The sequence below is a fragment of the Anopheles coluzzii genome, chromosome 3, assembly GCF_943734685.1.
Source record: "Anopheles coluzzii chromosome 3, AcolN3, whole genome shotgun sequence".
Classification (NCBI taxonomy): Eukaryota; Metazoa; Arthropoda; class Insecta; order Diptera; family Culicidae; genus Anopheles; species Anopheles coluzzii.
In genome coordinates this window covers 15450708-15475493 of record NC_064671.1, presented here as the reverse complement: position 1 = coordinate 15475493, position 24786 = coordinate 15450708, and the positions used below count along the sequence as shown (strand labels likewise).

The 24786-nt window shown below is 47.9% G+C and overlaps 1 protein-coding gene across 1 annotated transcript; it reads right to left on the bottom strand.

Moving 5' to 3' along the window:
- Positions 1–832: 832 nt before the first annotated feature.
- LOC120956483 (uncharacterized) lies at positions 833–24786 on the bottom strand. The gene is made up of 5 exons (XM_040377972.2): positions 23542–24786; positions 5283–5558; positions 3420–5202; positions 2351–2523; positions 833–1764 (listed from the first exon to the last, which is right to left on the bottom strand). Exons 2-5 carry the CDS (start codon positions 5556–5558, stop codon positions 1279–1281), a joined length of 2718 nt encoding a protein of 905 aa, XP_040233906.2. The 5' UTR covers positions 23542–24786; the 3' UTR covers positions 833–1278.

Here is a 24786-nt window from a genome sequence, read left to right as displayed (position 1 = left end):
TGCTCCTATTCAAGTGCTGATTGGCTTTCCATGGCGAACAATTGTTCGCCCTGGACGAACCCGAAAGCGATGTTTCGGCCCGGGGAACGGAATCACCGAAGAAGACTGTCTAGCCTGTCACCAGCACGTCGGCCACAGCTGTTGAGTTTCATATGGAATTTTTGGTACGGACCATGTACGCCACTGCTCTGTGATTTACCGAAACCGGCAATAATGGCAGCAAAAATCTTGCAGACATTTACCGCAAAGTATGTTTGCTCTTTTTTTTGGGGGGGGGAGCTTTTTTGTGTACAAGAAATACATAATTTAATTCCGGCATGAATTGGATCATAATTCCCCATTCCAAGGTCAATCTTCAACTGCCATGGAGTAAGGCTCAGTTCAATCAAAGAATAATGTTAAGATAAAACCTACCCAATGGAATGCAAACATATTCGGTCAATATGCTAATGCTCCAACAGGCCCTTTCCGTTCGATCCGAAGCATTCTTCACATGTCCTACCAAGTGGCCAATTTTATTGAATTATTTGTCGCTTTTTTCGGTATTCAAATTAACATGTGCACACACCCACACACACTTCCCCTTCACGCATACCATTTTTCCGACAGCTCAAAGCTGCTAGCGTACATGCGAGAGCTATGACCATGTTTGCTAAAATCCCTCATGAATATGTCCAACACGTAAGATAGTGTGTGTCTGTGCGTGTAAAGATGCTGCTGGATGGGAAATTGGATTTCTTGATCTCTTCCTTTCGCACTCTGTAATACTGACAGTGCAATAAACTGTCTTTCGGAATATTTAAGGCTATATACTCAACACTGCGATAAGAGCTTCAGTTTATCGTTCATCGTGGTCGATGGTGTATTTGCGTTGTTCCTTCGCCTGAACATGCTTTTCCCCTAACATGCTCGGAGAAAATAACAGTTCGTCTTACATACACTGCGGAATTTCGGGTAGTGATAAATTACAACATTGAATCGTTCGAATATATTAGCATTCCTCTTGGTGACGAAAACACAATATACAATATGATACAGCTACATACAAACAGTTACATAAATACAGATTCGCTTTCAGCATCTTTACAACCTCCCAGAGTCGTTTCGTTTGCTTCCGGTTTTGCTCCGGTCTCGTTTCGCTTCCTGTATGGCACAAGGATTCCTTGGTTTTTTTTCTTTCTTTCTTTTGCCCAGTTCCCTCCCTCCCTCCCTCGTTTCGTAGCTCGGCTACATCAGCCCCCCGCTCTGCCTGCCGGCAATAGCTCGCCATCGCTCCATTCAGACGTAACTTTCCTGCCGGTTTTGATCCAGCACCATCACCGGCCCCGCTACCGGATCCCGGTGGATGGTAAGCCGGGTGATATGTGGCACCGTTGGGCGGCCCTCCTCACTGCCGCTGCTTTTGGCCGGCCGCGTCGACACCGTTTCACTGCACCACCGGCTCACGTGCGCCACGTCCTGATAGTGTTCGTTCGCCCCGTCCAGCGTGCGTTCGATGCGCGCCAGCACGGGCGCTACCGTCGTCTCGATCAGCTCGTGTGACGCGCCAGACGCGAGGCTGCCGCCGGACAGGAGCCGCGCGAGGACGTGTAGAATGTTGCGGATCGTTTTGCGCTGCGCCTCCGACTCGACGCGGCTTGGTTGCTGCTGGTGGAACTTTTGCGCCAGCACCTGCACGAGGAAGGTGAGCAGTGGGCGGCTGGCGAGATGATGATGGCACTTCCAGTTGGTCGACATGTTGTAGAGCGTTGAGGTAAATTGTTCCTGGAAGGGAGCAGAAAGACGTTACGATTAGTATCTCAAAAGGGAACGAAGCTTTCCCCTGCCCAAGGCGTGGAATTAATGTCATCTCATCAAAAACGAATCAATTCACAGCAATATGTATCCTTTCGTGTTGTTCGCCCGTTCGCTGTAACGATCGGATCGGCGAGCTAGAGGCTGGCCAGGGCAACCTCTAACACCACAACAAACGGCTCAGCGTGACGGTAATCCATCAATATGTGTCCTGCCGGTGCAGTCCAGCATGGCATGGCGGCAGCAATATTTCACCCTCTGGCCCATAAATTGTAGCGCAAAATTGGAACAGCAACAAAAAAGCCACACCACATCGATTGATTGCCTCAATCAGCCACACAACAACGCTTCCGGATTTTTTTGGTGTTGGTGCCTAAAGGAGCGATCATCCCTCTGTGACACCGTGACGTGTTACGCATCGCTGAAGCGCTTTCTATTGCATTTAGTCACCTCAATAGTGTGATATTGATGATGATAAACTAGATCCACTGCTGCACGAACGATGGTACGATGGTGGCTAAACTCAATCCCCTATATTACACCCCCTTTTACTTACGTAGAGAAAGATGGATGCGCCCGGGCCGCGCTGCTCCGTCGCCTGCTGCAGCTTGTCCACGGTGTCCTGCGACATCACCGAGTAGACGGCGGTCGGTTCGATGCGCGTCATGTTGTTCAGGCTGGCGGTGCACAGCAGCAACGTTTGGCAGCAGCTGGTCTTTACGATGATCTCTGCATTTTTGCGCAACACAAGCCGAAGCAGAAAGAGATTGAAAATAAAAGGGAGAAAATAGTGGAAAAAAGGAGAAATTAATACACTGTTCACTGGCACTCCCGAGCAGCTACGGCGACCGAAACCGCTGAGTACGCTGAGCTGTCAGTATCTCAGTCTTGTTAAGCGAACTTTTATCCCACCGCAATTACTTTGCCGCATAAGGCTTAATGCTTCTAATTACAAATTTACGATACTATCGTCCTCTGCTCTGCGGGGATGAAGTGAAAGGGATCAAGCGATGGCCGCAAGCGTCAGCAACCTTGTTGTGATAGTTCTGAGGTTCTTTTAAACGTACATACCCCACAATTTAGCCGTATCTCGTACTGAACTAGTCGTGGGGAGTGCTTTAGCAGCAAAAAATGGCCCCAATCATGGTGAAAGCTTTGCACATAAATCACATCTACTTCCCAGAAAGAGGAGAGGCCTTGAAGCAGGAGGACTTAGTTGCTGAGAAGTTGCTATTAGTTTCAACATTAAAATTACAGAATTTTATGAAGAATTTGGATTTTAGGCGGATGTTTTATATTGCTACAAAATGCACACGTCTTTCGATGTTCCAACGATTCAAAATGCTTTCAAAATTCCTCAAAAAAGCTCTCTCGCTCAACAGCACCATCAGCAGGCGTCAAATTCCACATGCCACTCCAAAATATATCCAAGAAATAAAGTAAATTCTAGGAATTCGGAGCGTTAACAATTCACCGGTGTCAGCTGCCAATGTCATCCACAAACACACCCATAACAAACCCCCCCGAAGCATAACATTGCGTCCGAAAATAGTTCGCCACGTGTCCTGTCCAGACAGCGTCCCTTTAGCGAGCCCCCCGCAAAAAAAAAAAAACCATTCCCTTACCGGTGATTGCCTCGACGATGCCGTGCACGTACTGCTTCAGCCCCTCGAGCCGATGGTCCTCCCCGTGCCAGGGGGCAGTAATTTGCGTCAGCACCGAGACAGCCTCCCGCAGCTCCGGCTCGGACCGGCCGTCATCGCCCTCCGCCACCGCCAGGATGTCGCGCAGCACCTCCAGCCCGTCCGCGCGCTCCAGCTGGCGGATCGTTTCCGTCGTCGAGCAGACGGTTGCCAGCGCACGCAGCGCCAGCGCCCGGACGGACGAAAGCTTCGACTCGACGCAGACGAGCAGCAACACCCGAACCGTACCGTTCGCTATGAACGCGTCGTTCAGCGAGGCCAGCCCACCGTAGTCCAGGTTGGAGAGGCTCGCCACGTAGCTGAGGTTCGAGCGCAGCATCAGCTCGCAGCGTGCACCCTCGACCGCGTCCACGATCACGCGCACCAGATTCTTGAAGATCAACCGCACCGTAATGAGGAAGTAGCGCTTTACGATTTGAATTTCCTCCTCAACGGAGCGATAGTCGAAGGTGTCGCTGCTAGATGCGGCCGCCCGAAGATCTCCCAGCATGTCCGCCAGTGCCCTTGCATTCTCGGCAAACTTGCGCCGATCGTCCCGTTCCGACGCTTCGCGGCCGAAGTAGTCCGTCGCTTGCTGTTTGCGCACGAACGCATCGAGATCGGTCGCCAGCCCGTGCACAAACGGGGCCACCTTCTGGTAGATCTCCTTCTCATCTTCCTCATCATCTGACTCGTCTTCGGCCTGCTGCGCCGTGTGATACTTCCGGATGGCGGCGAACAGTTTCTCGACCCGCTCGAACTCACCCTGCAGCGTGGATACCTTCCCCTGGAGATGGCGCAATATCTTCACCGCCACCGTCGAGGTTAGCTTCAACGATCGGCCCGCCTCCGTTGCGATCGATTTGGTCTGCAGTATCGACATCACCTCGTTCTGGCAGGAGAACCGCAACCCATCCAGCCAACCCTGCACCGCCGGTTGGTGCCCGTTCAGCAGCGGGTTGTCGTAGATCGTGTAGGATAGGGCGCGTTCGCTGCAGCTGCTCGAGGTGGTCGTATTGTTCGGTTCGTCGTAGTAGTTGTCCGTCCCCGAGGGTGCCACGACCGGACGGACCGGTGGCGGTGTCCGATGCGTCGGTGAGATTGGTAACGATCGGTACAGCTTCGACTGGCCTCGGATGGGTGTGGAAGTTCCTCGGGTCGGATATAGTTCCGAGTACGTTGGAAGCTCCACTGCCGTCGTCTCACCCTTGATTGCGTTATTATTGGCATCCGCTTCTGGCACTGGTTCCGGTATCGCCTCCTCTTCCCCCTCCACCATCGTACGGTTCAGAATGTTGGACAGCTCACTGCTGTCCAGTGAGATCATCTCCTCGCTCGAGTTGCTTAACTGCTCGCTGAGATTGCGCTTCACGCGACTGTTCTTCGTAATGACGCGGCCACGCTTGAGTGACACATTGCGCGGACTTTCGGAACCGTTAGCATGCTCCGCGGGCTCGCTGTACGATAGTCGACGACCGATAGTGACCGACTCACCTACCGGGCCGCCCGGTACAGGCCTCCGGATGACTGTTGGAGGTGTCGGCGCACTACTGTTGAGGGACGGTGACCGGGCAAACAGTTCCTCGTTGATGCTTCTCTTTGGTGTTAGCTTGTCGCTGGTTGTCCCCGCCGCAGACTGGACACTGTCGTTAATATTTGCCCCCTGCCGCTTTGCCAGACTGCTGCCCGCGTGCAGGGACGTTTCCGTGTCCGAAAACCCCGAGTCCTGTGAGTGCACAAAAACAAAGATACGGTAAGAAAATCAACCAAAAATTGCAAGAATTATAACTCACACACGGCACTTACTTGACTTTTGTGACTGGCGGGACTGCCCTGGCGGTCCGTTTCGGCCCAGCTGCTCGCACCGGGCGAACCTTTCGCATTCGTCTGCTGCTCCTCGATCAGCTCGTCCTCCTCCTCGAGGTCGTGAAAGATCGGGTAGGTCGGCTGGGACATTGGGCCACTGTACGGGGCGTAGCCGCCGTACGGTCGGAAGCCACCGCCGTACGGGCCACCGTAGGGTTCGGGTTCATTGCCGAACCAAACTTTGCTTTGTGAGCGCGCAAAGTTGGAACGTGACATCTGTAACGAAATTGTACCAGCCAAAGAAGAAAAGCGAGAACCAACGAATTAGAACTAGGAAGGGTATCTTGAAGGCAAAAGGTGCAGCGTTCACTTCTAGCTCTTCGAGCTCGCTCTCATCAATAATTACAACGGCAAACTAATCCCAGTAAGCAGTACAGCCCAGCAGTAGGTAAGATTAATTTAATTTCAATCCTTCAACCACTTGCAGCCGCTTGAGACGGCACTGTATCGTTAATCCAGCGGTATTCCGTAGCGCAAACAGATCAACGCCTCCCAGCAAACAACGGACGAAAACAGAATCGGCACACCTTGGGATGGGCAAACACTGGGAAGGCAAACACAAATTCCGCGGTGTGCTAAAACACTCCAAAAACCCTCACCATCCGGGTGGCTCTCCGTGTGTGTGCGCGCGTGTGTGTGTGTGTTTACATTGCACTCCTCCGAGAACATGTCGAGTGTCGATCTTGCGGGAGCTCGCGCCACATGTTCGCGATGCAAGTCGTTGCTTGCAGTGGAAATAATTTATCCAGAACAACCACCACCACCGCGACGACGACTCTCGAAACGAACGCTCGACCGATGTAATCAACTCGGTCGCACAAGGAGCAGCAGCAGCAGTCCGCCCGTTTTGCAACGGCAAACATTCCAGCACTTGGACCACTTCCGTTAGGACTTCCCACGAACAAGCACACCATTTTTAGGGTTTAATTTTCAAACAGTATTTCACGTTTGCAGCGGATAACATTATGCAAAGCAGCGTTGTGAGCATCTCGGAGCATTCTCCCCCCCCCCCCCCCCCACAAATTAGCATCACTTTTAGCACACGACACGCGCTCCCAGATCAGGAATTTACCATCCAAGCAAACACTGACTAACCCTGTCGCGTATAAATTTCGCGCAAACGCATAACTTTGCGCCAAGAAACGACACCCAAACTGTACTAGCAACCGGTTTACTTTTATTACATTGTGGTTCACCTTTTTCGGCTTTTTCCTGGAACAACATACACTCTCCCGCAAATTGTGCTTCCGTTTGGGACCGGTGAAAAATCGGAACTAAAATTTCACTGCGCAAACCTCTCGCCCACCGATGATGACGCTCGAGAGTGCCTGGACCGGTACCGGCGCGTCCTTGCAAATGCAAGCTGGCTATATGCGTCCTAACGGCCGACGCGCCCGAGACGAGCAGATGTTGCTGCAGCCCGCTTTCCCCCACTTTGACAAGGGATGGGCACAGGGACGAAATGCGTCCGTAGCGCAACTGCAAGAACATTATGCGTGTATGTGTGTGTATGTATGTGAACCAATGCTACTGATTGTAACGTATTTCCCATTTCGCTTGCGCAAGCACGCAACGCTCAAAGGGTCCTAGCTGCCGAAGGGTCTCACAACACAGCCGCGATTTAATTACGCAAGGGACGCAACAATACCAACCCATACAGTACTGGAAAACCAAGCATTTGTTCCCTTCGTATGTGTGTGTTTGGTATGGCAATGGTTCTCAAAACTCGATATTAATCTCGGTGCGTTTCGTGCTGCATGATTTCTTTCCTTCTCCGTTTCTCTCTCTCTCTCTCTCCTTCTCTTTAGTTTTAACATATCCCTTTCTTCCTTTTTTCTCTTTCCATTTGGTTCAACGGTGGCATACGGGTTTGTGGCCAAACACAAAAGGTAGAGGGGTGGCGCTCTAGCTAACGACTTTTATACAATTCCCCGTCGCTCTCGGGCAGACATTGGCCAGGGGACCAGGTGAGCACACGATCCGCCGATTCCGTAGCGGAAGTGAAGCCAGCAAGTCAGCCCAAGGATCGGGAAGGATCGGTTCGTTGGGAAAATAGCAGCTGATTTTTTTTTCTGTTTTGACGCTATTCTTTGCAGCTTGTTTTTTCGACACAGTTGCGAATTTTGTTTGCATCTGGTGGAAAGGGCGGGACGACCTAGTTGACACGATCAATTTTGGGCGAAATTGGGTGAATTTATGGCAGATGTGTTCTTTAATTTTGAGGCCCGGGATTCCAAAATCGGGCGCGTTGTAGTTGGTGGCTCATGCGAGAGCGATACAAATATGAAATTAATTGTACAATGAAGTACACATCAGAAACTCATGTAAGTAAGTCTTTTTTCCAATGTGAAATACATTTACTAGGACATACAGTTGGTGATAAAACTTTAGGAACACTTCTTTGTCCATAAAATTTACAGACACTTGTTTTAACAGGGCTAAACAGTAGTCTTATCAACATATATTTCTCAACATTCGTATATATACCTAAAGATATAAAAAGTACGAAATTATTTAAGGATTATTACTAGACTAAATAATTATTTTAATTATTAATTTCATTAGTATGTCTCTAAAGTTTCAAAAAATTTCTGTTTCAAAAAATTTCTCTAAAGTTTCTGAAAAATTATTGAGTATGAATGTTTATTTAACTGCATTTTAAAATTATATAATTATATGCCCATTACTTTGCATGTCAAAATACTTTGTTGAACTTTACTTGAAAGTTACACAAAATTTCTTGAACGATATTTTTTCTATTTACCTTAAACAATTCATGAAAATATTCCAATATCTGTAAGTTAACAGCAATGTTTAGCAGTTTAGACACTTTTAGCTCAATATCTAGACACCTTGTGTTGTATCATTATAATTCCAATAACAAACAAGGCATAAATGTATAACTTAATGTCACGCAGAGTGCATAAAGTATACCAGCTTCATAAGGTCATATGAAAAACCCTATAACACAGGTAAACAAGAATACATGTTCAGGTTAATGAATAATCATCCTGATTTTCTTTATCACCAACCTGATCGTTCTAGTTTAGAAGAATTTAGTCAAAAAATGGAGAAACATTTGGAAAGAAGACCATATTTATACAAAAAAATCAACTAAACACGATCCCTCTATAATGTCTCAATATTGTATTTTGGGAAAAGAATGTAATTTTTATTAAATTTACCAGTGTTTTGCTTGTAAAAAGTGATCATATTAGTAATATGTGTAGCTCAGTAACAACTGAAATACGTTAATGTACCCTAAAGAATAGCTTATAAAGCTGCTTGTCCCTATTTAAAAAAAGTATCAGTATTGATTTATTTATATAATCGCAGTGTTTATTACACAAGATTTACTTTACTGCACAACCCTTTAATAAAATTACCTTCCCAATTTTTTACCCACACCTCGACGGAATGCAAACGCTCAATCGATCGGCTTATAATTGAAGTATGCTTTTGATGCTCCATCCGTCGTTCCTGGGCTGCCTTTTAACCTTGAAGGCATTCCGGCATTGCCTCTCACTCCCTCCTGGACTGGAAAGTTGCAAATCACCAATTTCCGACACCACCGTAACGCTCCGTCAGCTCCACAAATGGGCTCAATAAACTTCCCATCATCACCTCCCAGACGTGCCCGTTGGGATGCGCATCCGTCGTACACCGCGGTGCGTACTCCCCGATGATCCCCGATTTCCCCAGTCCCCGGGGCGGGAGTGGCATTATCTGCTTTCTTCTGCTTCATTTCTTCAGTGCTACCTGAGTGGTGGGCAGACTGGGGGAAGGTGTTGAGTCACAACAAGCACAGGCACATTCTTGGCACAGTAGCGAAAGTGAAGCCCGACGTAGCATACACCGAACAGCGGCTACAACAGATCATACGGAAAGGCAATCGATTCTACGCTCCATCAGCTTCCGATGCGCTCCTGGGTGTCGCACAGCCCAAGTGTGTGTGTGTGTGTGTGTACCGCCGGCTAGGAGAAGGAAGCTGTGCCAAGGCTTCAGGAATGTCAAAGTGTTTTCCGCCCCGACATTTGATCTGTTGCCGATGGGACGCAATCTACTTCGATACACTACTAGAGCAGGTTGAATTCTTTACAGCCGAGCGTGCCATTTGCCTTCTCGAAAGCGAGAACGGGTGGAAATGGTTGCATTCTTCGAGCGGTGATGGGGATATTCCTCTCAGGCGGTTCGTTTTTTTCTTCAACTCGATACGGTGGAATGTGTTTGAGCACATTCTCCAGACAAACTCATACACAAGCCCTTAGAAGTGACGTAGGCGGGGAGGAAAGAACAATTCATTGGCAAAGGCACAATGTTCCAACTGTATGACTCACTGTTGCTCATGATGATGATGATGATGACGAGGGTGAGCTGTCCTTTGAACAACCACTTACGGCGGTGCATTATGCAGCTGCGACAATTGTAGCTCTTTGTCCCTTTAGGCACAAACCATTTCAAGCCACAGGAAAGTCGCTAAACGGAAAAGTTTCCACCGACCAGACCAGAGCCATAGAAGTCTGCCCGCGACAAAGTTCCGACACGAGTTGTGAGTTGCACGTTTTACTGTATGCATTTTGTTTTCCCCCCTTTTGCTCTCCCTTCAGCTCCCATCTCTCCCTCTCGCAAAATTAGCTAAAGGGAACGGTCGTAGACCTGGAAGCTTCCAATCAACAATGGCTGCAGCGCCATTTACGGAAGCGACGTACTTAATCCTCATGCCGTACTGCGAATCGATTAATGACACTTTGCCGCTGCGGTAGTTACAGTCCTCCGGGTACAAATGGGTAAACAAAAACACTAGCAAACGCGAAGCGAGCAAAACCAGCACCAACTACCGTGCTGTTCGTGAACATATGTACACCGTTCGGTCGGTGTACAAAGTTGTAAACGAAGCGGGTTTTGCTTGATAAAACTGCTAAACTACAGCCAAAACCCACCCGCTGAGTCACAAAAGGCAGGTAAAAAGCGATACAGAGCTTGCCAGCAAAATGGTTTCCCAAACTAATGTTTAACCGAACTACAACAAAAATTGAAGACAAAAAAACGAACCTAATAAAACTCAAATTCTGAATCATAAACTTTTTACTTACTTTCGCCCTGTTACCCTTTTTGTTGTATTTCGGGCTTTGGGTTTCGCAGGCTTTGGGTTTCAGAACTTTTCCCACTAACTGTAAAAACAATATTCTGTCACTCGATCCGGAGCTGGATGGCGAAAAGCTTGCTGCGAAACATTTTGAATATCAAAAACTGTGTCTGACAGGCGCGCTGACAGGCGTGCTGCGAACGCAGCAAACTGGATAGAAATTGGGGTTTGTTTGGCCAGAAATGGCTAGAACTTTCCCCCTGTGCGACCGCACACATTGCGTGAGAGTCTCAGCAATAGGCGACAGCATGCGCCTTCGGCTCCAAAAGCGTCCATTAGCACGCCATTACCGGTTGCTGCCCAAGCCGAAACGCTATCGCTGTGGGACAATACTACACCACGCAACAATGTTTCGAGTTAGATACTTCTCCGTGAAAGCAAAACTTTTCTACCCATCCATCGAACGGGATCGCTTAATTACCCTCTCGGCCATTCACAATCGATCGATAGGGTTGAGGCAAAGGGGGTTGGTTAATAGGATTAGGCGACACTTGATGAGGCACCATGTTCTGCGCTACATACGCTGGGCCACAATTGAAAGTAGTGGAATGAAGTAGAAATTCCCCCTGATACATGGGTACAAAGTTTGTGCTCACCAACTGAGGCATTGGTTGGGGATATTTTACACTTTTCACACAGCCTCTCTTTGCCGACTCTTTGCCATCCATCCGCCTTGTAGAACGTTCTCGACTTGACGCTCCAACCCCTGAAGTCTTCAATTGCGTCCTCTTCACTTCCAAAGCTTCCTCCGAATGAAGCCTCTTTATCATCATCATCATCACCATCATTATCAGCAGCATCTTCAATCGGTACACCAATTTGCTCAAAGCTTCCCATTTTCAATTTACCACCACTTCCAACCAGGAACACGGTGTGCAGATGTTCGTAAAGTTGTCCCGGAGCTCCTAATGCGTCCCGAGCGAACCCGAGCGCGTTTCGGGAGCCGTTCACGATCAAAAACTTTATCCTTTAAGACTCTCCAAACGGCCCCCTTCCCCCCCTCTTCCCAAGTCAGACCACAGGCATCTTATACCTGTTACCGATGTGGTAATTAGTAATTAGAAATGTCATTACCATTAACCACACCGAACATCGAACACGGGAGCATATTCTAAATCACATTCCCTTGCCGAACGAACGGAAAGCCACCAATTAATTGAACAGTCGCGTCGTGTCGAGGCCGTGTTGTTCGGCTTCATGCGGTTGTGGTTTGCCCGCTAATGTACACTTGCGCCCTTCCTATTTGTTGGCAAACGATTCTACGGGGCCTGTTTCGGTGGGCCGCTGAAGTGCACCACCGAAGCAGTGTACGTGCCCAGAATGGAGTACAGTGGGTTCCATCATCAGTCGTGGAAAAAGGTTCATAGATCGACTGGGTTCTCTTTCATGGAAATGCCGGCCCAAGTGCGTCGTACAGAACAACCCGAATGCGAACCAGTGCCCATTTACGATTGAACCGAGTGCCGAGCGTCGAACCGATTGAGTTCGTTGCATCCCAAATCTGCAGCAGCGGGGCTATGAATATGAATAACATAAATATTCATTCCGTTTGCCCATCGCGAGCGTGAATATCAATGAGCACTGGACAACGGTGAAGGCAATGAATAACGATTGCCATAAATAATTTCTACCGGACGCTGCCTTTATGAAGCTTGCTGGGCCACCCGAAAAAGCCGAAACCCTCTGACTGTCTCTGATTTAAGCTCATCTTCATTAGCAAACGAATCTCCATCCATCAAGCTGCACACTGTTTTGCCCGACAGCCGGAAAGCCACGCGTGCGATGACGCGCCAATGATAGCCAACCTTCTCGAACGCACAACTGTTTAATTGCCCGGTGCCCCCGCCGTTGCAATTTGAAGCGCCAGCCAGTGTCCGGGTCAATAAAAACAAACCACCGTGCACTTCCTGCCACGCGAGGTGTGGCCCATTCATTACACTTTATTCGCTCCCTCTCTCGCGCGGTGCAGCGGGTGCAGGTGAAAGTACTGCAGCGCGAGTGATCTGGACCACGGCTTCACCCGGCTCAAACCAAACCACCAATCATCATCATCATCCGCGCCCGGCCCGGGATGGTTTGAATCGCGCAATCGAAGTGAATGGTGCACAGGTTTATGCATATTTATCGCTTATCGTGTGCCGGCCGGTGCATCCGATCGCATTCGATCGCACGGGAAAAAGGGCGCATTGGCCCTTTTGCGATGCTTCTAACGCGCGTGGAGTGGAGTGAGCGAAATTCTCCCCGTACCTAACTGGGAGAAAGTATGTAAAGGCACGGAGCACAAAAGTCGGTCATCGAAAGGGTAGGTAGAATGTTTTGCCAACACACAATCTTGACTCACTTTGTATGGCAGTGGGGGCTGAGACAGATGTAGGACAGGACAGGGAAGTGCGAATGGAAGCAGAAAGTGTGGGAATAATTGTAACTGTGTCCAGTGAAACTTTTCTCTTTGATCGATCGATTGGAGTGTATTTGAATAATTACTATTTATTTGACATTTTGAAGAAAAAAATATGTTTGCTGATTAAGCTCTACATCGTACACTGCAAATCAAAAGTAAATGTAAATTCAAATGAACAAAAGAACAAAATTATTAAAATTGCTTAATTAACATTTTTGCTCAAACAGACTCATATTGAGTAAAAAATTTAGATGAAAATTTCGTATAAGCTAAAAATAGAATGTAATTTTGAAAGAATAAAATAGCTAAGAACTATAAAATTGGAAATAAACTTGGTAATATAGTAATAATATAATTGTTCAGATATAAAAGACAAATTTCTATATGATAAATGCAGAAGACATTAAAGGATATAAGAATAGAAAACATAAAAGGAAAAACAAAAGACATAAAAAATTAAAAGGAAAAAAATATACATAATACCCAAAACATCGTATGAACAAACAAGTAAAAAGTAGATAATAAGCAATAACAAAAAAAAAATACACAAAGAATTAAAATTAAAAAAGAAAACATTTACAAAACAAAAAAACAAGTAAAAATAAGAAAATAAAAAATTATAAAACGGACATTTTACAAAAACACAAAGGAAAATAGTGTGTCAAATGAGACAGTAAATAAAAAGACAGGCAAAATGAACAATAAAAGCTGAATGAAAAGTAAAAAAAGAATGAATTTAAACATTACAGCCAAGTATTTTTTCAAAGAAATTTAATACAGACATAACAAATTTGAATCACATTCGCGAAACAAATATCCATCAACATCAATAATACTTCTCCCTAACTCCTCGTTAATATTGGAATTTGTTCGGCGCTAGTATTACATCTCGTCACTGTTTCATGGCAAAATCCTCACCGCTCCTCCGCCCCGTCCCAATCCGCCCAACAGTGCATTCAGCTGCATTCCAAATCAGTACGAACTAATTAAAGCAAACATGTCACCTCAGAGCGCGTCTACCATAGAGCTGCGCTCTCCTCTTTCTCTCTGTCGCCTGCAGACAGGCACCAAAAGTGGCACCATCGCAGGAAGTAGAACTTCGCGGAACCAATTGGCAATTACCTTCACCTAAAAAGGCGCTCTCCCCATCTTCCAAGCACCACGACAGCAATGCGACAAATTCCAACCTTTCGTCGGCAGCAATTAAGCCTTCAAGCGATCGTGTACCGTCGGGTCACTTGCCACCCGGCTGCTGGCCAAAACATTCTTCTTTTCACCGGGTGGTTTCCATGAAGGCTGCCGGGGTGTCCGGATTTCAGCAAAAGGGCAACGACTTTGATCTCGATCTATTAATTACCCTTCGGAGCGAGCTTTTTTTAGCGTTTCTTCGCCCTATTTCGTCTCGCTAGCGACAACAGCGCTTGGCGTTCCTGGAAGGGCCACTTCACTCGGAAAGGCTGGCAAACGTGCCCGGCCCTCCCACCTGGCGTGGCCAACGATTCAATTCGGAATCAATCTAACTAATCCATGTCCCATGTCGGGAGGGTGAGGTGAGGTGTGGGCTTTCTTCTCCGCGACCCCGCCGACGGCCGTAGCACGGTGCGGAACGAGCTCCAAAACACGTCCGGAAAGAATTTAATGCTCACGATTTGTAGCGATTGAAATTGCTCTTTTAAAATACCTGACCTACGCGCGAAGCTGGGCGGGAAGTGGGAGAGACACCCGAAACCCCACCACGGGTATGTCCCGAAGGGAGGGCTGAGAGCTCAAGTACAAAAGCATAGGGGAGGAGAAGAAGGCAGAAATCGTACTTCAGTCATTTCACGTGGCTTTCGGTGGAGCACACGAACATATTACAACGACCAATTCTACCGATGAAGACTGTAGAAAGGAATTCTTGCTTTTTATTTGCTGTGTTGTTATGGGTCTTCATCCTCTCTCTCTCTTTCTCTCTAAACATGTCTGTAAAGCATCCAGCAAAAAGAAGTAAAAAACCGTCCGACACGCTAATAGTCCCTTTAACCCCGTTTGGCGCTTGGTCCCTTGGTGTGTCTGTGTGTATGTGAGTGACGGTGTTATATCATTAGGCGCTATCACTCATCGGCGTCTTCCGTGTCGACACCGTAAACCACTTCTAATGCTGCCCGCGCGATCGCCCGCGAAAGTGCCGTTAGGTGGGCAAATTTTTGCAGAAAACCCAAACTCCTCCAAACTGTCCAGCAACTAATCACCATGCCGGGGATGCCGCTGCCGGCATCTCGAGAAGAACGTCCGCGAAAAGCATACCCATCACATGGTAACGTTTGCCCGCGCGTTGTAATCCGTGCCCGTCAGCAACTCCGTGCCGGCTCGTTACAGGCCAATCGACGGGGTACAGCGTTCCACGCTTCCTAACGACAGCATAAGTACCGATTGGGATGGGCTAGAAACGGAGTACACCACCATAGGACACCAAGTCTGGCGGCAGTTTTGTTCTTCGCAATGACGCTGCCATTGAGTGTGTCTTGGAGCTCCGAGTAGCTGCTATTCCTTGGCGGAAAGATGTCCCAAAAATGTTTTGCCACTCACACACACACACACTAGCTTAAAACAAACCCATTGGCTATAGCAGCGGTGTGTTATCCATCGCAAGCAACAGTTATCCATCATCAATCCGCCATCGGTTGATCGCCGCTTTCGCCTCCACACCATCTGATCCCCTCGCGCGAGGGTGTACAACATCTCGAGAGCTCTTAAACGGTACTGGAGTGGAAAGAAAAAACCTACCCCCCTCGAGCAGTGCGAACAAAAGCAACAACAACAACAAAAAATGCTGACTTCCCATCCCATCGGTGCTCTCCATTCTTCACCAGGTTTAGATCAGCATCCGATCTTACCGGGGGAGATCCGTCACTGCGAGAACGCTTTGGCAAACGGGGGAAACGGAATGCAACGCCCGCAAAACGGGTACTTCCATGCCCTCGCCCGCATTCGGAGCCTTTCCTTTCCGTTAATTGTTTAGTGTCGGCAGAAGAAACAGGGGGAAGCAACTTCAAACTGTGGAGCTGGAGGATGGTTTTGTAAAAGCAAATGCAGCACACAGCACATTCCACCGCAGCGAGCTTGACTTGAAAGCGATTATTCTCATCCCAGAGCATCGTGTGTAGAATAGCTTATTGCGCTGTTTTTTTTTTATTCTTTCCACAACTCACAGCATAAACACACGCGCCGTAGTACCCCCGAACCCCGTTAGGACAGTCTATCCCTGTGTGGGATGGCGTATGCAGATATCGCAGGCCCTAGGCTCAGACTACGATTAGCAACATTTACATACACACGTCGTATTTTCATGTCAATCAATATTTTCATAAAAGGGGAATTTTAAATAAAAGAAAAGGGAGCAGAGTGGAGCGATTGGGGTTACTGGAAGACAATGGGACATGTAGTAAAGTGCAATGACTTCTTGGCTCATGCGGGGGAATGGTTCATTGTCTGGATTTGTTAGAATTGTTCCGCTATCTTGTGCTAGATCGTGTTGAGGAAGTAAAGATCACGCATTTAACATTAAAATTCTAATTGGACGTGATTAAGCGATCGACACCTCACAAGTTGTTAAACGAAATATCTCTTCGGTTGTATTGAATTACATACTAAACTTGGAGCAACATCATTAACATCATTAGAAGAGTGCAATAAATTAATGCTCTTTATTCACTTTGCAAAAAATGCCTTCCCATTTTAAACACCACTTATCACTCTTTGACTCCATAAAAACGACGCATTAAAAACGTTACCATTCGCTACGGCGCAGATGAAATTTAACCCCCCAGTGCCGTTTGGCGTTTTGCAAATAAACGCTCCGACCGAACAAACCGAACAGCGTTCAGTCACGTTCATAGCTCACGCACTCTACCGGCACCCCCCGAACTGGCAGGACTCGGACTCGGTTGGCGTTTAACAAATCGGCCAATTTCCTCACCCCTCATATTCTGCCTCTCCCGTTCGCGGGCGCAGAACGTTACCTAGTTAAATAACAGCGTAGAAGAAGAAAAAAACAGATCATAGCCTCATAATAAACACCACGGATGGGCTTTCCTCCCGTTGGGCCATTTGAAAAGCGGTTCTCCGGCCGTACTATAAACACCGAGCGAGCTGGCAGGGCACGCACGACGAGATGTTTAAAATTCTAAACCATTGGTTATAGACGAGAACTGCTTTGTGGATTCTCCCCCCCCCCCCCCCCCCCCCGCACCCGGGGTACGTGATCGGATTGCGGCGTGCAGGCTCCATTCTCCGTTCCTAACACTTCCAACCACGATTCCGAACAGGCCCGATCGGGACAGACAGGCAGCGAAGGGGGAAGGACGGGTAGCTCACAAACACGACAAGTGATCAGCTAATTTTAATTCCCCACTGACAGATTATTCAAATTTTGTACACTCAGTTGGAATACGAGGGAGAGAGAGAGGATGGATGTTAGGAGAAAACTGAGGCGCTTGTTCCACATTTGCCTTCCAATGTCCCCTCCCCAAAAGCTCCAACCGCAAAAGTAAACACGACGACTTTAACAAACGCCCGCCTGTGACGCGATCTGTCAACCAGAAACCCGCGCTCGATGTATTCTCGCTGGTACTCTCGGGCCCGGCTTTATTTGGGGGTGTGTGAAGATTGGCCATTTGGAATGACGAACGTGTGTGTCATTGAGTGTAGGAAGACAAACTTTTCTGAAAGCAGCACGTCACACGGGTTCAACAGCTTCGTACCAGGTAACAATGATCTCTAGGACGTCGACAAACGACTGGCATACTGCAAGAACCTTTCATTATCGCAAGTGTACTCTTGGTCACTTCCTCGTGCGCCGTCAAGATAAGGAGACACTCACTTATACGACACTCTGGGCGAATTAAGGAACCTTTCCTTAAGGGCTCGCTTAAATCTTGCGAGCTCCAAAAGTCGTTCTTAATAAGGCGCCCAAGAGGTGGCAGACTTTATAGCATAACGTTCCAGGTGTTTGCTAAATAAAATATTAAAATTAACAATGTACAGTTACCCGATGTCCCCGCGAGTTCCCGAGGCACAATAAAAGCGTTTCGATCGTCTCTTGGACATGTAATAAACATGTCGCCAACCCTGCGGCGATAGACGCGATGTCACCACGACGAACCACACTCGCCGAACTACGCGGGCACCGATCCCACCATGGAATGTCGCCCATCGATGTCGCTCATCCAGTAGCCGGCGGGTGGTAGCCCGGTTCCAAGCCTACGACCCAATATCTTCGCCTGCACCAATATCGGTTTGTCACTAACAGTCTAACAACAGTACGTTCACGGTTGGATCCACAGCCACGGTTATGCTGGTACGACTTTAGATTAGACAAGACACATAGTCGCACATGAGGGAGGGCTAGGTTTGTTTGTTTTGTCCACACGAACTCACTTAATATTCTTCCCGCGGCGTTCAGTGATCTTCTTCAACGCGCTTTGCTTCCTTTCAACATGGCATTCTAGCGATCGCGGCTTCGATCGACGTAATCGTGCCGAGAGAGCGAGAGATAGAGAGAGAAGGAAAAGAAACTCTTTAATTATGCAACGCGGACACAAAACCTATCCCTTTGCAGCGTGCGTTCCGTTCGATTCGTAAAGCCTGCCCAATTTCCAAACTGCCCCGTCGCTTCTCGGCTTACGCGTCCCAGCGATCGGGTGATCGTGTGACCAAGGAACCGACGAAAGGAATGGGTTCCGTCCTTTCCCTTTGTGTGCAACAAACTCGAGCATACACACACACACGCACACAAAACCATAACCATTTACTATCAGCATATTGATTGCAGTTTCGAGGGGCAGCGAATCAAGATGAAAGCATCGCACCAAAACACATACAACCTCCCCACAAAGTCTTCCACCTGGTCCGAGAAACAATTTACATACTAATGATACGTAATGAATTAAAAAAGTGTTCCCCTCCGCTTCAGCTGTTCATCCCCCAGCAAGATCTTCACGGTCGCATATGCTCGCTTTGCGCCTCGAACCGGGTGAAAAGATACCGCTAATCACGGGAAGTCGACGCATCGAAAGCGTCCCTCTGTTGTGCCAGGAGAAAGGGGGGCTCGTTCTGAGATGAAATTCTACAAATTTTGATCACGCCAGCTGGTGCAGAAGAGATAGTCGGAGAAGGAAGAAGAAAGATTCCCAGCTTGCCCAGTCGAGAGTTTCATAATCGTTTGCCGTAATTAATTGAAGCGCATCGGAGGCGATAATTCTGATTATGAAAATTGGAAGGTCGTTAGAGATATCGAACGGGGGTTGGGAGAGTGCGTTATTACATCAAATAGGTGGAGAGGAGAAAAATGTTGGCCTTTATTTTGGTTTCTGTAGAGACAGCGACAACGATTTGGAAAGTATTTCATTATCTTTACATCTACACCAAGGGGTAAGAGGAAACACAATATTTTTGGGACAGAAATTAAAGTTCAGTTATTTGGATGCTACAAACATTGAAAGCTCCCTAGGACTTACAGGCCCATAGACGCAACATTAACACTCAATTCTCACTCAATCGTTAAATACGCTAAGGTGATTATGAAGCAATGTCTTTATCGATTCATACTTTACATTTTATTAGACAACTTACAAGCCTGTGGGCGGCGACCATTTCAGCTACAACCTCAACGACACATTAGCCAGCGATTTAAAGAATTTATCACCAACTCCAATGCCTACCATCGCAATCGCAGTGCCAACAGTGCCTTACTCCAGACGTTCAAAATTATGATTATGATCTTGCGCTTTGTTGGACGTCACTCAATTATATAGGCTTGGCCTCCCTATTTGGCATCCGCTGCATTGATAAGCGATCGATCGATCGATCGCTGTGGCATTTTGATTAAACAACAGAAACAGAAACAACGAAGAGTTCCGAACGAAGCGTGGCAAAATGCAAATCAGACCTGGTACGGAGTTGGGCATGGAAAGAAGTCGCTACGTTGCGGGCTGCGTCGGTAATAACTAATCATTTGTCATTTAACCATATTTTACACGCCGAATCGCTGATTACCTTGAGGGAAAACGAGGCGTGCTACAAGACGAAGTTGGAGGATGTGTTATGGGAGGAGTTGAAGCAACAAAAAAATACAGAAGAATACAACAGTCACATCTTCCACCTTGACACAGTTCGGCTTGAGCGGGTTCGCCTGAACCCTCCACCTGAAGAAGCATTCGAAACTCTGGCCCCCAAAAAAACGTTGTTTTGGGGGTTTGTTTACCGATAAAGTTTGTTTTACGGCACCCAACAGCCTTCCCCAACGGTAATTTGGGTTCAATAATTGTGACAAATGAACCTCTTTTGCGCGGCACACTTTTTGAGGGCGTAATGAACTTCAAGGTACGAGAGAAGACCGAAAACTCCATTTGCATGCACTAAATTCATTAAAATAACAAGAAGACTGTGTAAAAGAAGAGAATGAAAACTGAACGTTTCAAGAAACGGTTTTCCACCGAACGACGACAGCTGTACCATCACTCGATAGCGTGCGGCATCCCGCATCAAAACCATAAAGTGCTGCGCAGTGGCGATGACATGCGCAGGATGCGTCGAGCATCCGCAAACGGTCATAAACGTGCACTCTCACTCCATCAGCAACCACCTACAAAAACGCACGAAAAAAAAGCTATGATCACTCCATATGTGAGCGGTTCTAAAAATATCCCACTACACCCGCAAAGGACGACGGCTGGCAAGACGGTAAGGAACAGGCACAACCGTTAAGGACTTCGTGCGCCGCACCCATATGGTCTATCGCGCACTATCGCTTGCTACAATCTCCCCCCTCAGCAGGAAACGTATAAGCGCGTATGGCACGCGCACGGGGACGCGCATCCCTCTCAACGTGGTCGTGTTTGGTTACATTTTTCCTGTGCGCAGTGAGGCGGGGCCGTGTTGCATTGCTCTAAAAAGGGGCAGATGTGCCCCGCTTGCCGCGCAAACACGGGCCCGATTACCTCGTCAAGAAGGCGACGGTTTTATTTTGTACGCATGGTTGTGTAGCTACCATGGTAACCACACAACAGCAACAACAACAACAGCGTCAACGACGACGATCCTGCCACCTTGGAGAAGGGCAAAACAATTTAATTATAATGTAGCGAGTGAAGTGAATCCGCTTTTTGAAGACGGTTTGCCGAGAAGGTGGTTGGAATGTACTTTCATATTCCAACGCCAGCTCGCGCAGATCACACTCGCGCGGTAATATATATGATCACCACACACACACACTCACAGTCGATAGTCATCGCGCGCATCATTGCAGCTACGTCACGGAGCAAGGAGCAGCAAACACTCCGGGCACACTGAATTATGCATTGCAAAAGGCACGCGACGATGACCTCCGCTGTGTCCGCTGCGCTGCGTCGTGATTACTGTTTTCGGTCATCAGATAGATCGGCCATCGGCCCTCCGACCGGGCAATGCAACCTTGAGCGAGCCTTCTCCAGCTGCTGCCAGCAGCTGCCCTCTACTCGGCAGCCGGTTAAGGGCAAAAAAAACACGGAGGTTACCATCGGCATCGCAACTGGCCAACTACTCGTTGCGCTGTTTATGGCATTGTTTAGTCGTTTAAGTTGTTTTTTTGTTGTTGTGTTTTGCTTCCTTCCCTCCCAATGATGTGGGGTATTATCAACGCCAGCGTTGGTCGCCTTTGCCCAAGGGTGGTTATGACGCGGCGGAGATCCACAACCCGTCAATGTGTCTTCATCGGGGCGGCCCGTACAGAGGCGGTTCACCGTACCAAGGTACAAAAACCCTCCAGTGCAAACCCGTATCATTGACGCCTTTTTTGAGAGCCGACTTGTGTGCGTGTGTGCGTACACACGGGTGTGGGTTTGAGTGCGTATTACCCTGACACCAATAACTCCTTCAAAGTGCATTATCTTATCAAACCTCAAACAAGCGAAGGTTTTTTGCCCCTTTCTGGCTTAAAAAGTTTGAGGAGTTGCCCAAGGTAAGAGGGGTTTTTTTTATGTAAGGCTGAACAACGCCTCAAACGCCTTGTTTTTTGCACCCCGATAAGCTCGTCAACCGTTTTGCGAGTGTAAAATCTCTTGATGCTTGAATATGTTCAGTTACAACATCACCAATTGGATGCTACATTAAACCTGGGACAGGTGATAAGGTACACGCCGATACTGATAACCACACCTGTCTGTTGCTGATGGTGGAGCTGGTGGAGCAATGCCTTCGGTACGATCAGACCACCAATCTGCCGAGACCATTATTCTGCCGAATTGCTCGAAACTGGGGCGCATTAATGCTGATTTAGCGGACATTTCCAATTTCCCGAGAAGCCCGACAGCTCCAAAAGCGTGTCAAACGCAATCGCAAACGCATGATTGTAAAGCGCCGGAAAAGGCCGATTTTCTGCTGACATCAGGTTTATTGAATTTATTGCTCGGTTTTGCATCGGCTGTCAGCAAACATCGAACAATATGAAGCAATAATTGCGTGTTTTCGCACCTCGGAAATACGCTACAACCGGTGGTGTAATGGAGCTAGCATATCAGCGTGTAGCGTACTGGTGAGTTAATTTTATGCTTCATTTAAATGTGTTATTTCCACAGGGGTTGAACCGTTTACTCTAAAAGAGGAAGGGTTCAGACGGGGGTTTATAATAGAGCGATGAGTAATGTGACAATCTTCAACAAGTGTTTTGGCACCATCCCCCTAATCTAACCCCCGTTGGAAATTCCCTGGAAACGCAGTACAGCTCACGCTCATCAAATAACGTAAACGTAGCCGCCAAATGCGTTGCATACCTGAGAGATGATGAAGGATGAATCACAAGACAACACTTGTGCGTTGAGCTTGGTATGAGCTCTGCTACCTGCAAAGTGTATCTCATTCAACTGCTGAGCTTTGAGAAGACGCGCGATATACACGCGAGGTGGGACAAAAAGGCACCCCAAGAAGGCAACGAGACAAACGTACAAAGTGGTTAACAGCCTTACCCTTTTACAACCACTCACACACCCTGAACCTTCGAACATGAATCACACACTCACACACACGTATATCACGTGCGATACTAGCGCGGTTTTGCTTGCGTCTACCATATGAATTGCTAATTGTTCGCCATTAGCAAACCGCCCCTCAGTTCCAGTGCCAGCCGTTTCGGGACGGAAACAAATGCATACCTTAGCAGCCCGAGCAACAACACATCGAGCCAAAGGGACACACGGTCAAGGGCACACACACACACACGTGCGGGACGGAAACGAGTTCCTTTTGGCCGGTGAGGTGCGGCGGCGCATTAGCGGCCGGTGTCGGTGATGCTATGCTGACTCTAGCGGTACCACCGCGGCAACCACGATCGATAAATCACACACATCGCGATCTGCTTCCCGAGCTTTGCCTCACCCAGCTCTTGCTGCCCGGCGTTGGAAAACGGTAAAGCTTTATCAAGAAAACTGTGGCTGTAAGGTGGCAGGAAGTGAGTAAATTATGAACATGGAACCATCACAAGATGCGATAAGGCGGCGTACTGGAGCGCCTGATGGTGCGATATAATTAGAATCGTACAAGATCTACCGTGTCTTTCTCTCCTTCTCTATGCTACCTAGAAATGTAACCTCCGGATGGTTCTCCGATGGTAGATGGTTTCCGTATAAGCCTCTTCTTACCTTTAGTTTCGTTGTAGATGCTTGTCCCTTTTATATCCAAGCAGGTCGAAGGCAGCTTAATATGATCTTGTCTCGATGTTTCCGTGTCTTCCTTAAGCCTCCAGATGAGCTCCGACGATGGGATATGATTGCTGGCACCGGGGTTTAGAATGTGATCCGACTGTGCTAACCGATGGCACCCAGCATCACAGCCCCTCTCCGGTACCTGTGCTTCCCAAAAGTAACGTTATCTTCCCAGGTACCGTGTGCGTCCTGGGCCTTTTCGGCGATGGATTGCTTCCTCTCCGTATCGATGAAGCGCTTCCAATCTTGAGCTTTGCGATCGATTCTAACCTCTAACGTCGTTATGTCATAAAGCGCACGATCTCGTACGATTAGCAGGCCACAACAATAAAGGGCCTCATCACACACGCACCAGACAAAAAAAGCATAAACAAACACACAGGCACGCGGTGGTAAAGTAGCACAAACCGCTAGAAAAGCGCACAAAAGCAAAACGTGACCTGTGCCAAAATTCGCTAATAGCTGTCAAATTTGGGAAGGGGGAGAATAGCTTCTATTTTTTTCGCAACACAAATTGACGCACTGTTTCACCGTTTTTCACCGTTGCGATTGCTTGGCCACTCGGGGTCTTCCGTTTTTGGACAACACTTTTTCCACTGACACACACACAAGCGGATTTGATATTATGGTAGCAGCATGCAAATGTGGGCCAACAAAAAAAAGGCCTGAAGATCACTGGATGAACAGGCCCGTCACAAATCCGGGAGTCGCACCGACACACTAGCAAACACACATTCCTTCACGCGATCGGGCGCAATTTTTGCGATGACACATCGAATTTACAACTGCAAATCTTAACGCTTCCCGGTTGTGAAGCAGAGCTGCACCGCTCTTTCTGCCCGGAAGTCACACTCTGTTCCACTTCCACTTCCGGTTGGTTTTCAATTTTCGCACCTCGCAGATCAGATCTTATCACACTACTGCTTCCGATCAGTTAGCACCGTCCACTGCACAAACTGAATCCCCGCAACGAAACCACACACACATTTCTGGTCTCACACACTGTACGCACGTAACGCTTCTGAGCGGCACCACGTTCCCGGTCGGCTACGGAAACACGAATAAACGGGAGGGTAAACACAGAAACGCAGAAACTACCCCTGCACGCGCGGGCACCCGGCACGATCTAAACCGACGACGCATCGTTCGGCATCGTTCGCTTTGCTGATTCACGCGCCAAAG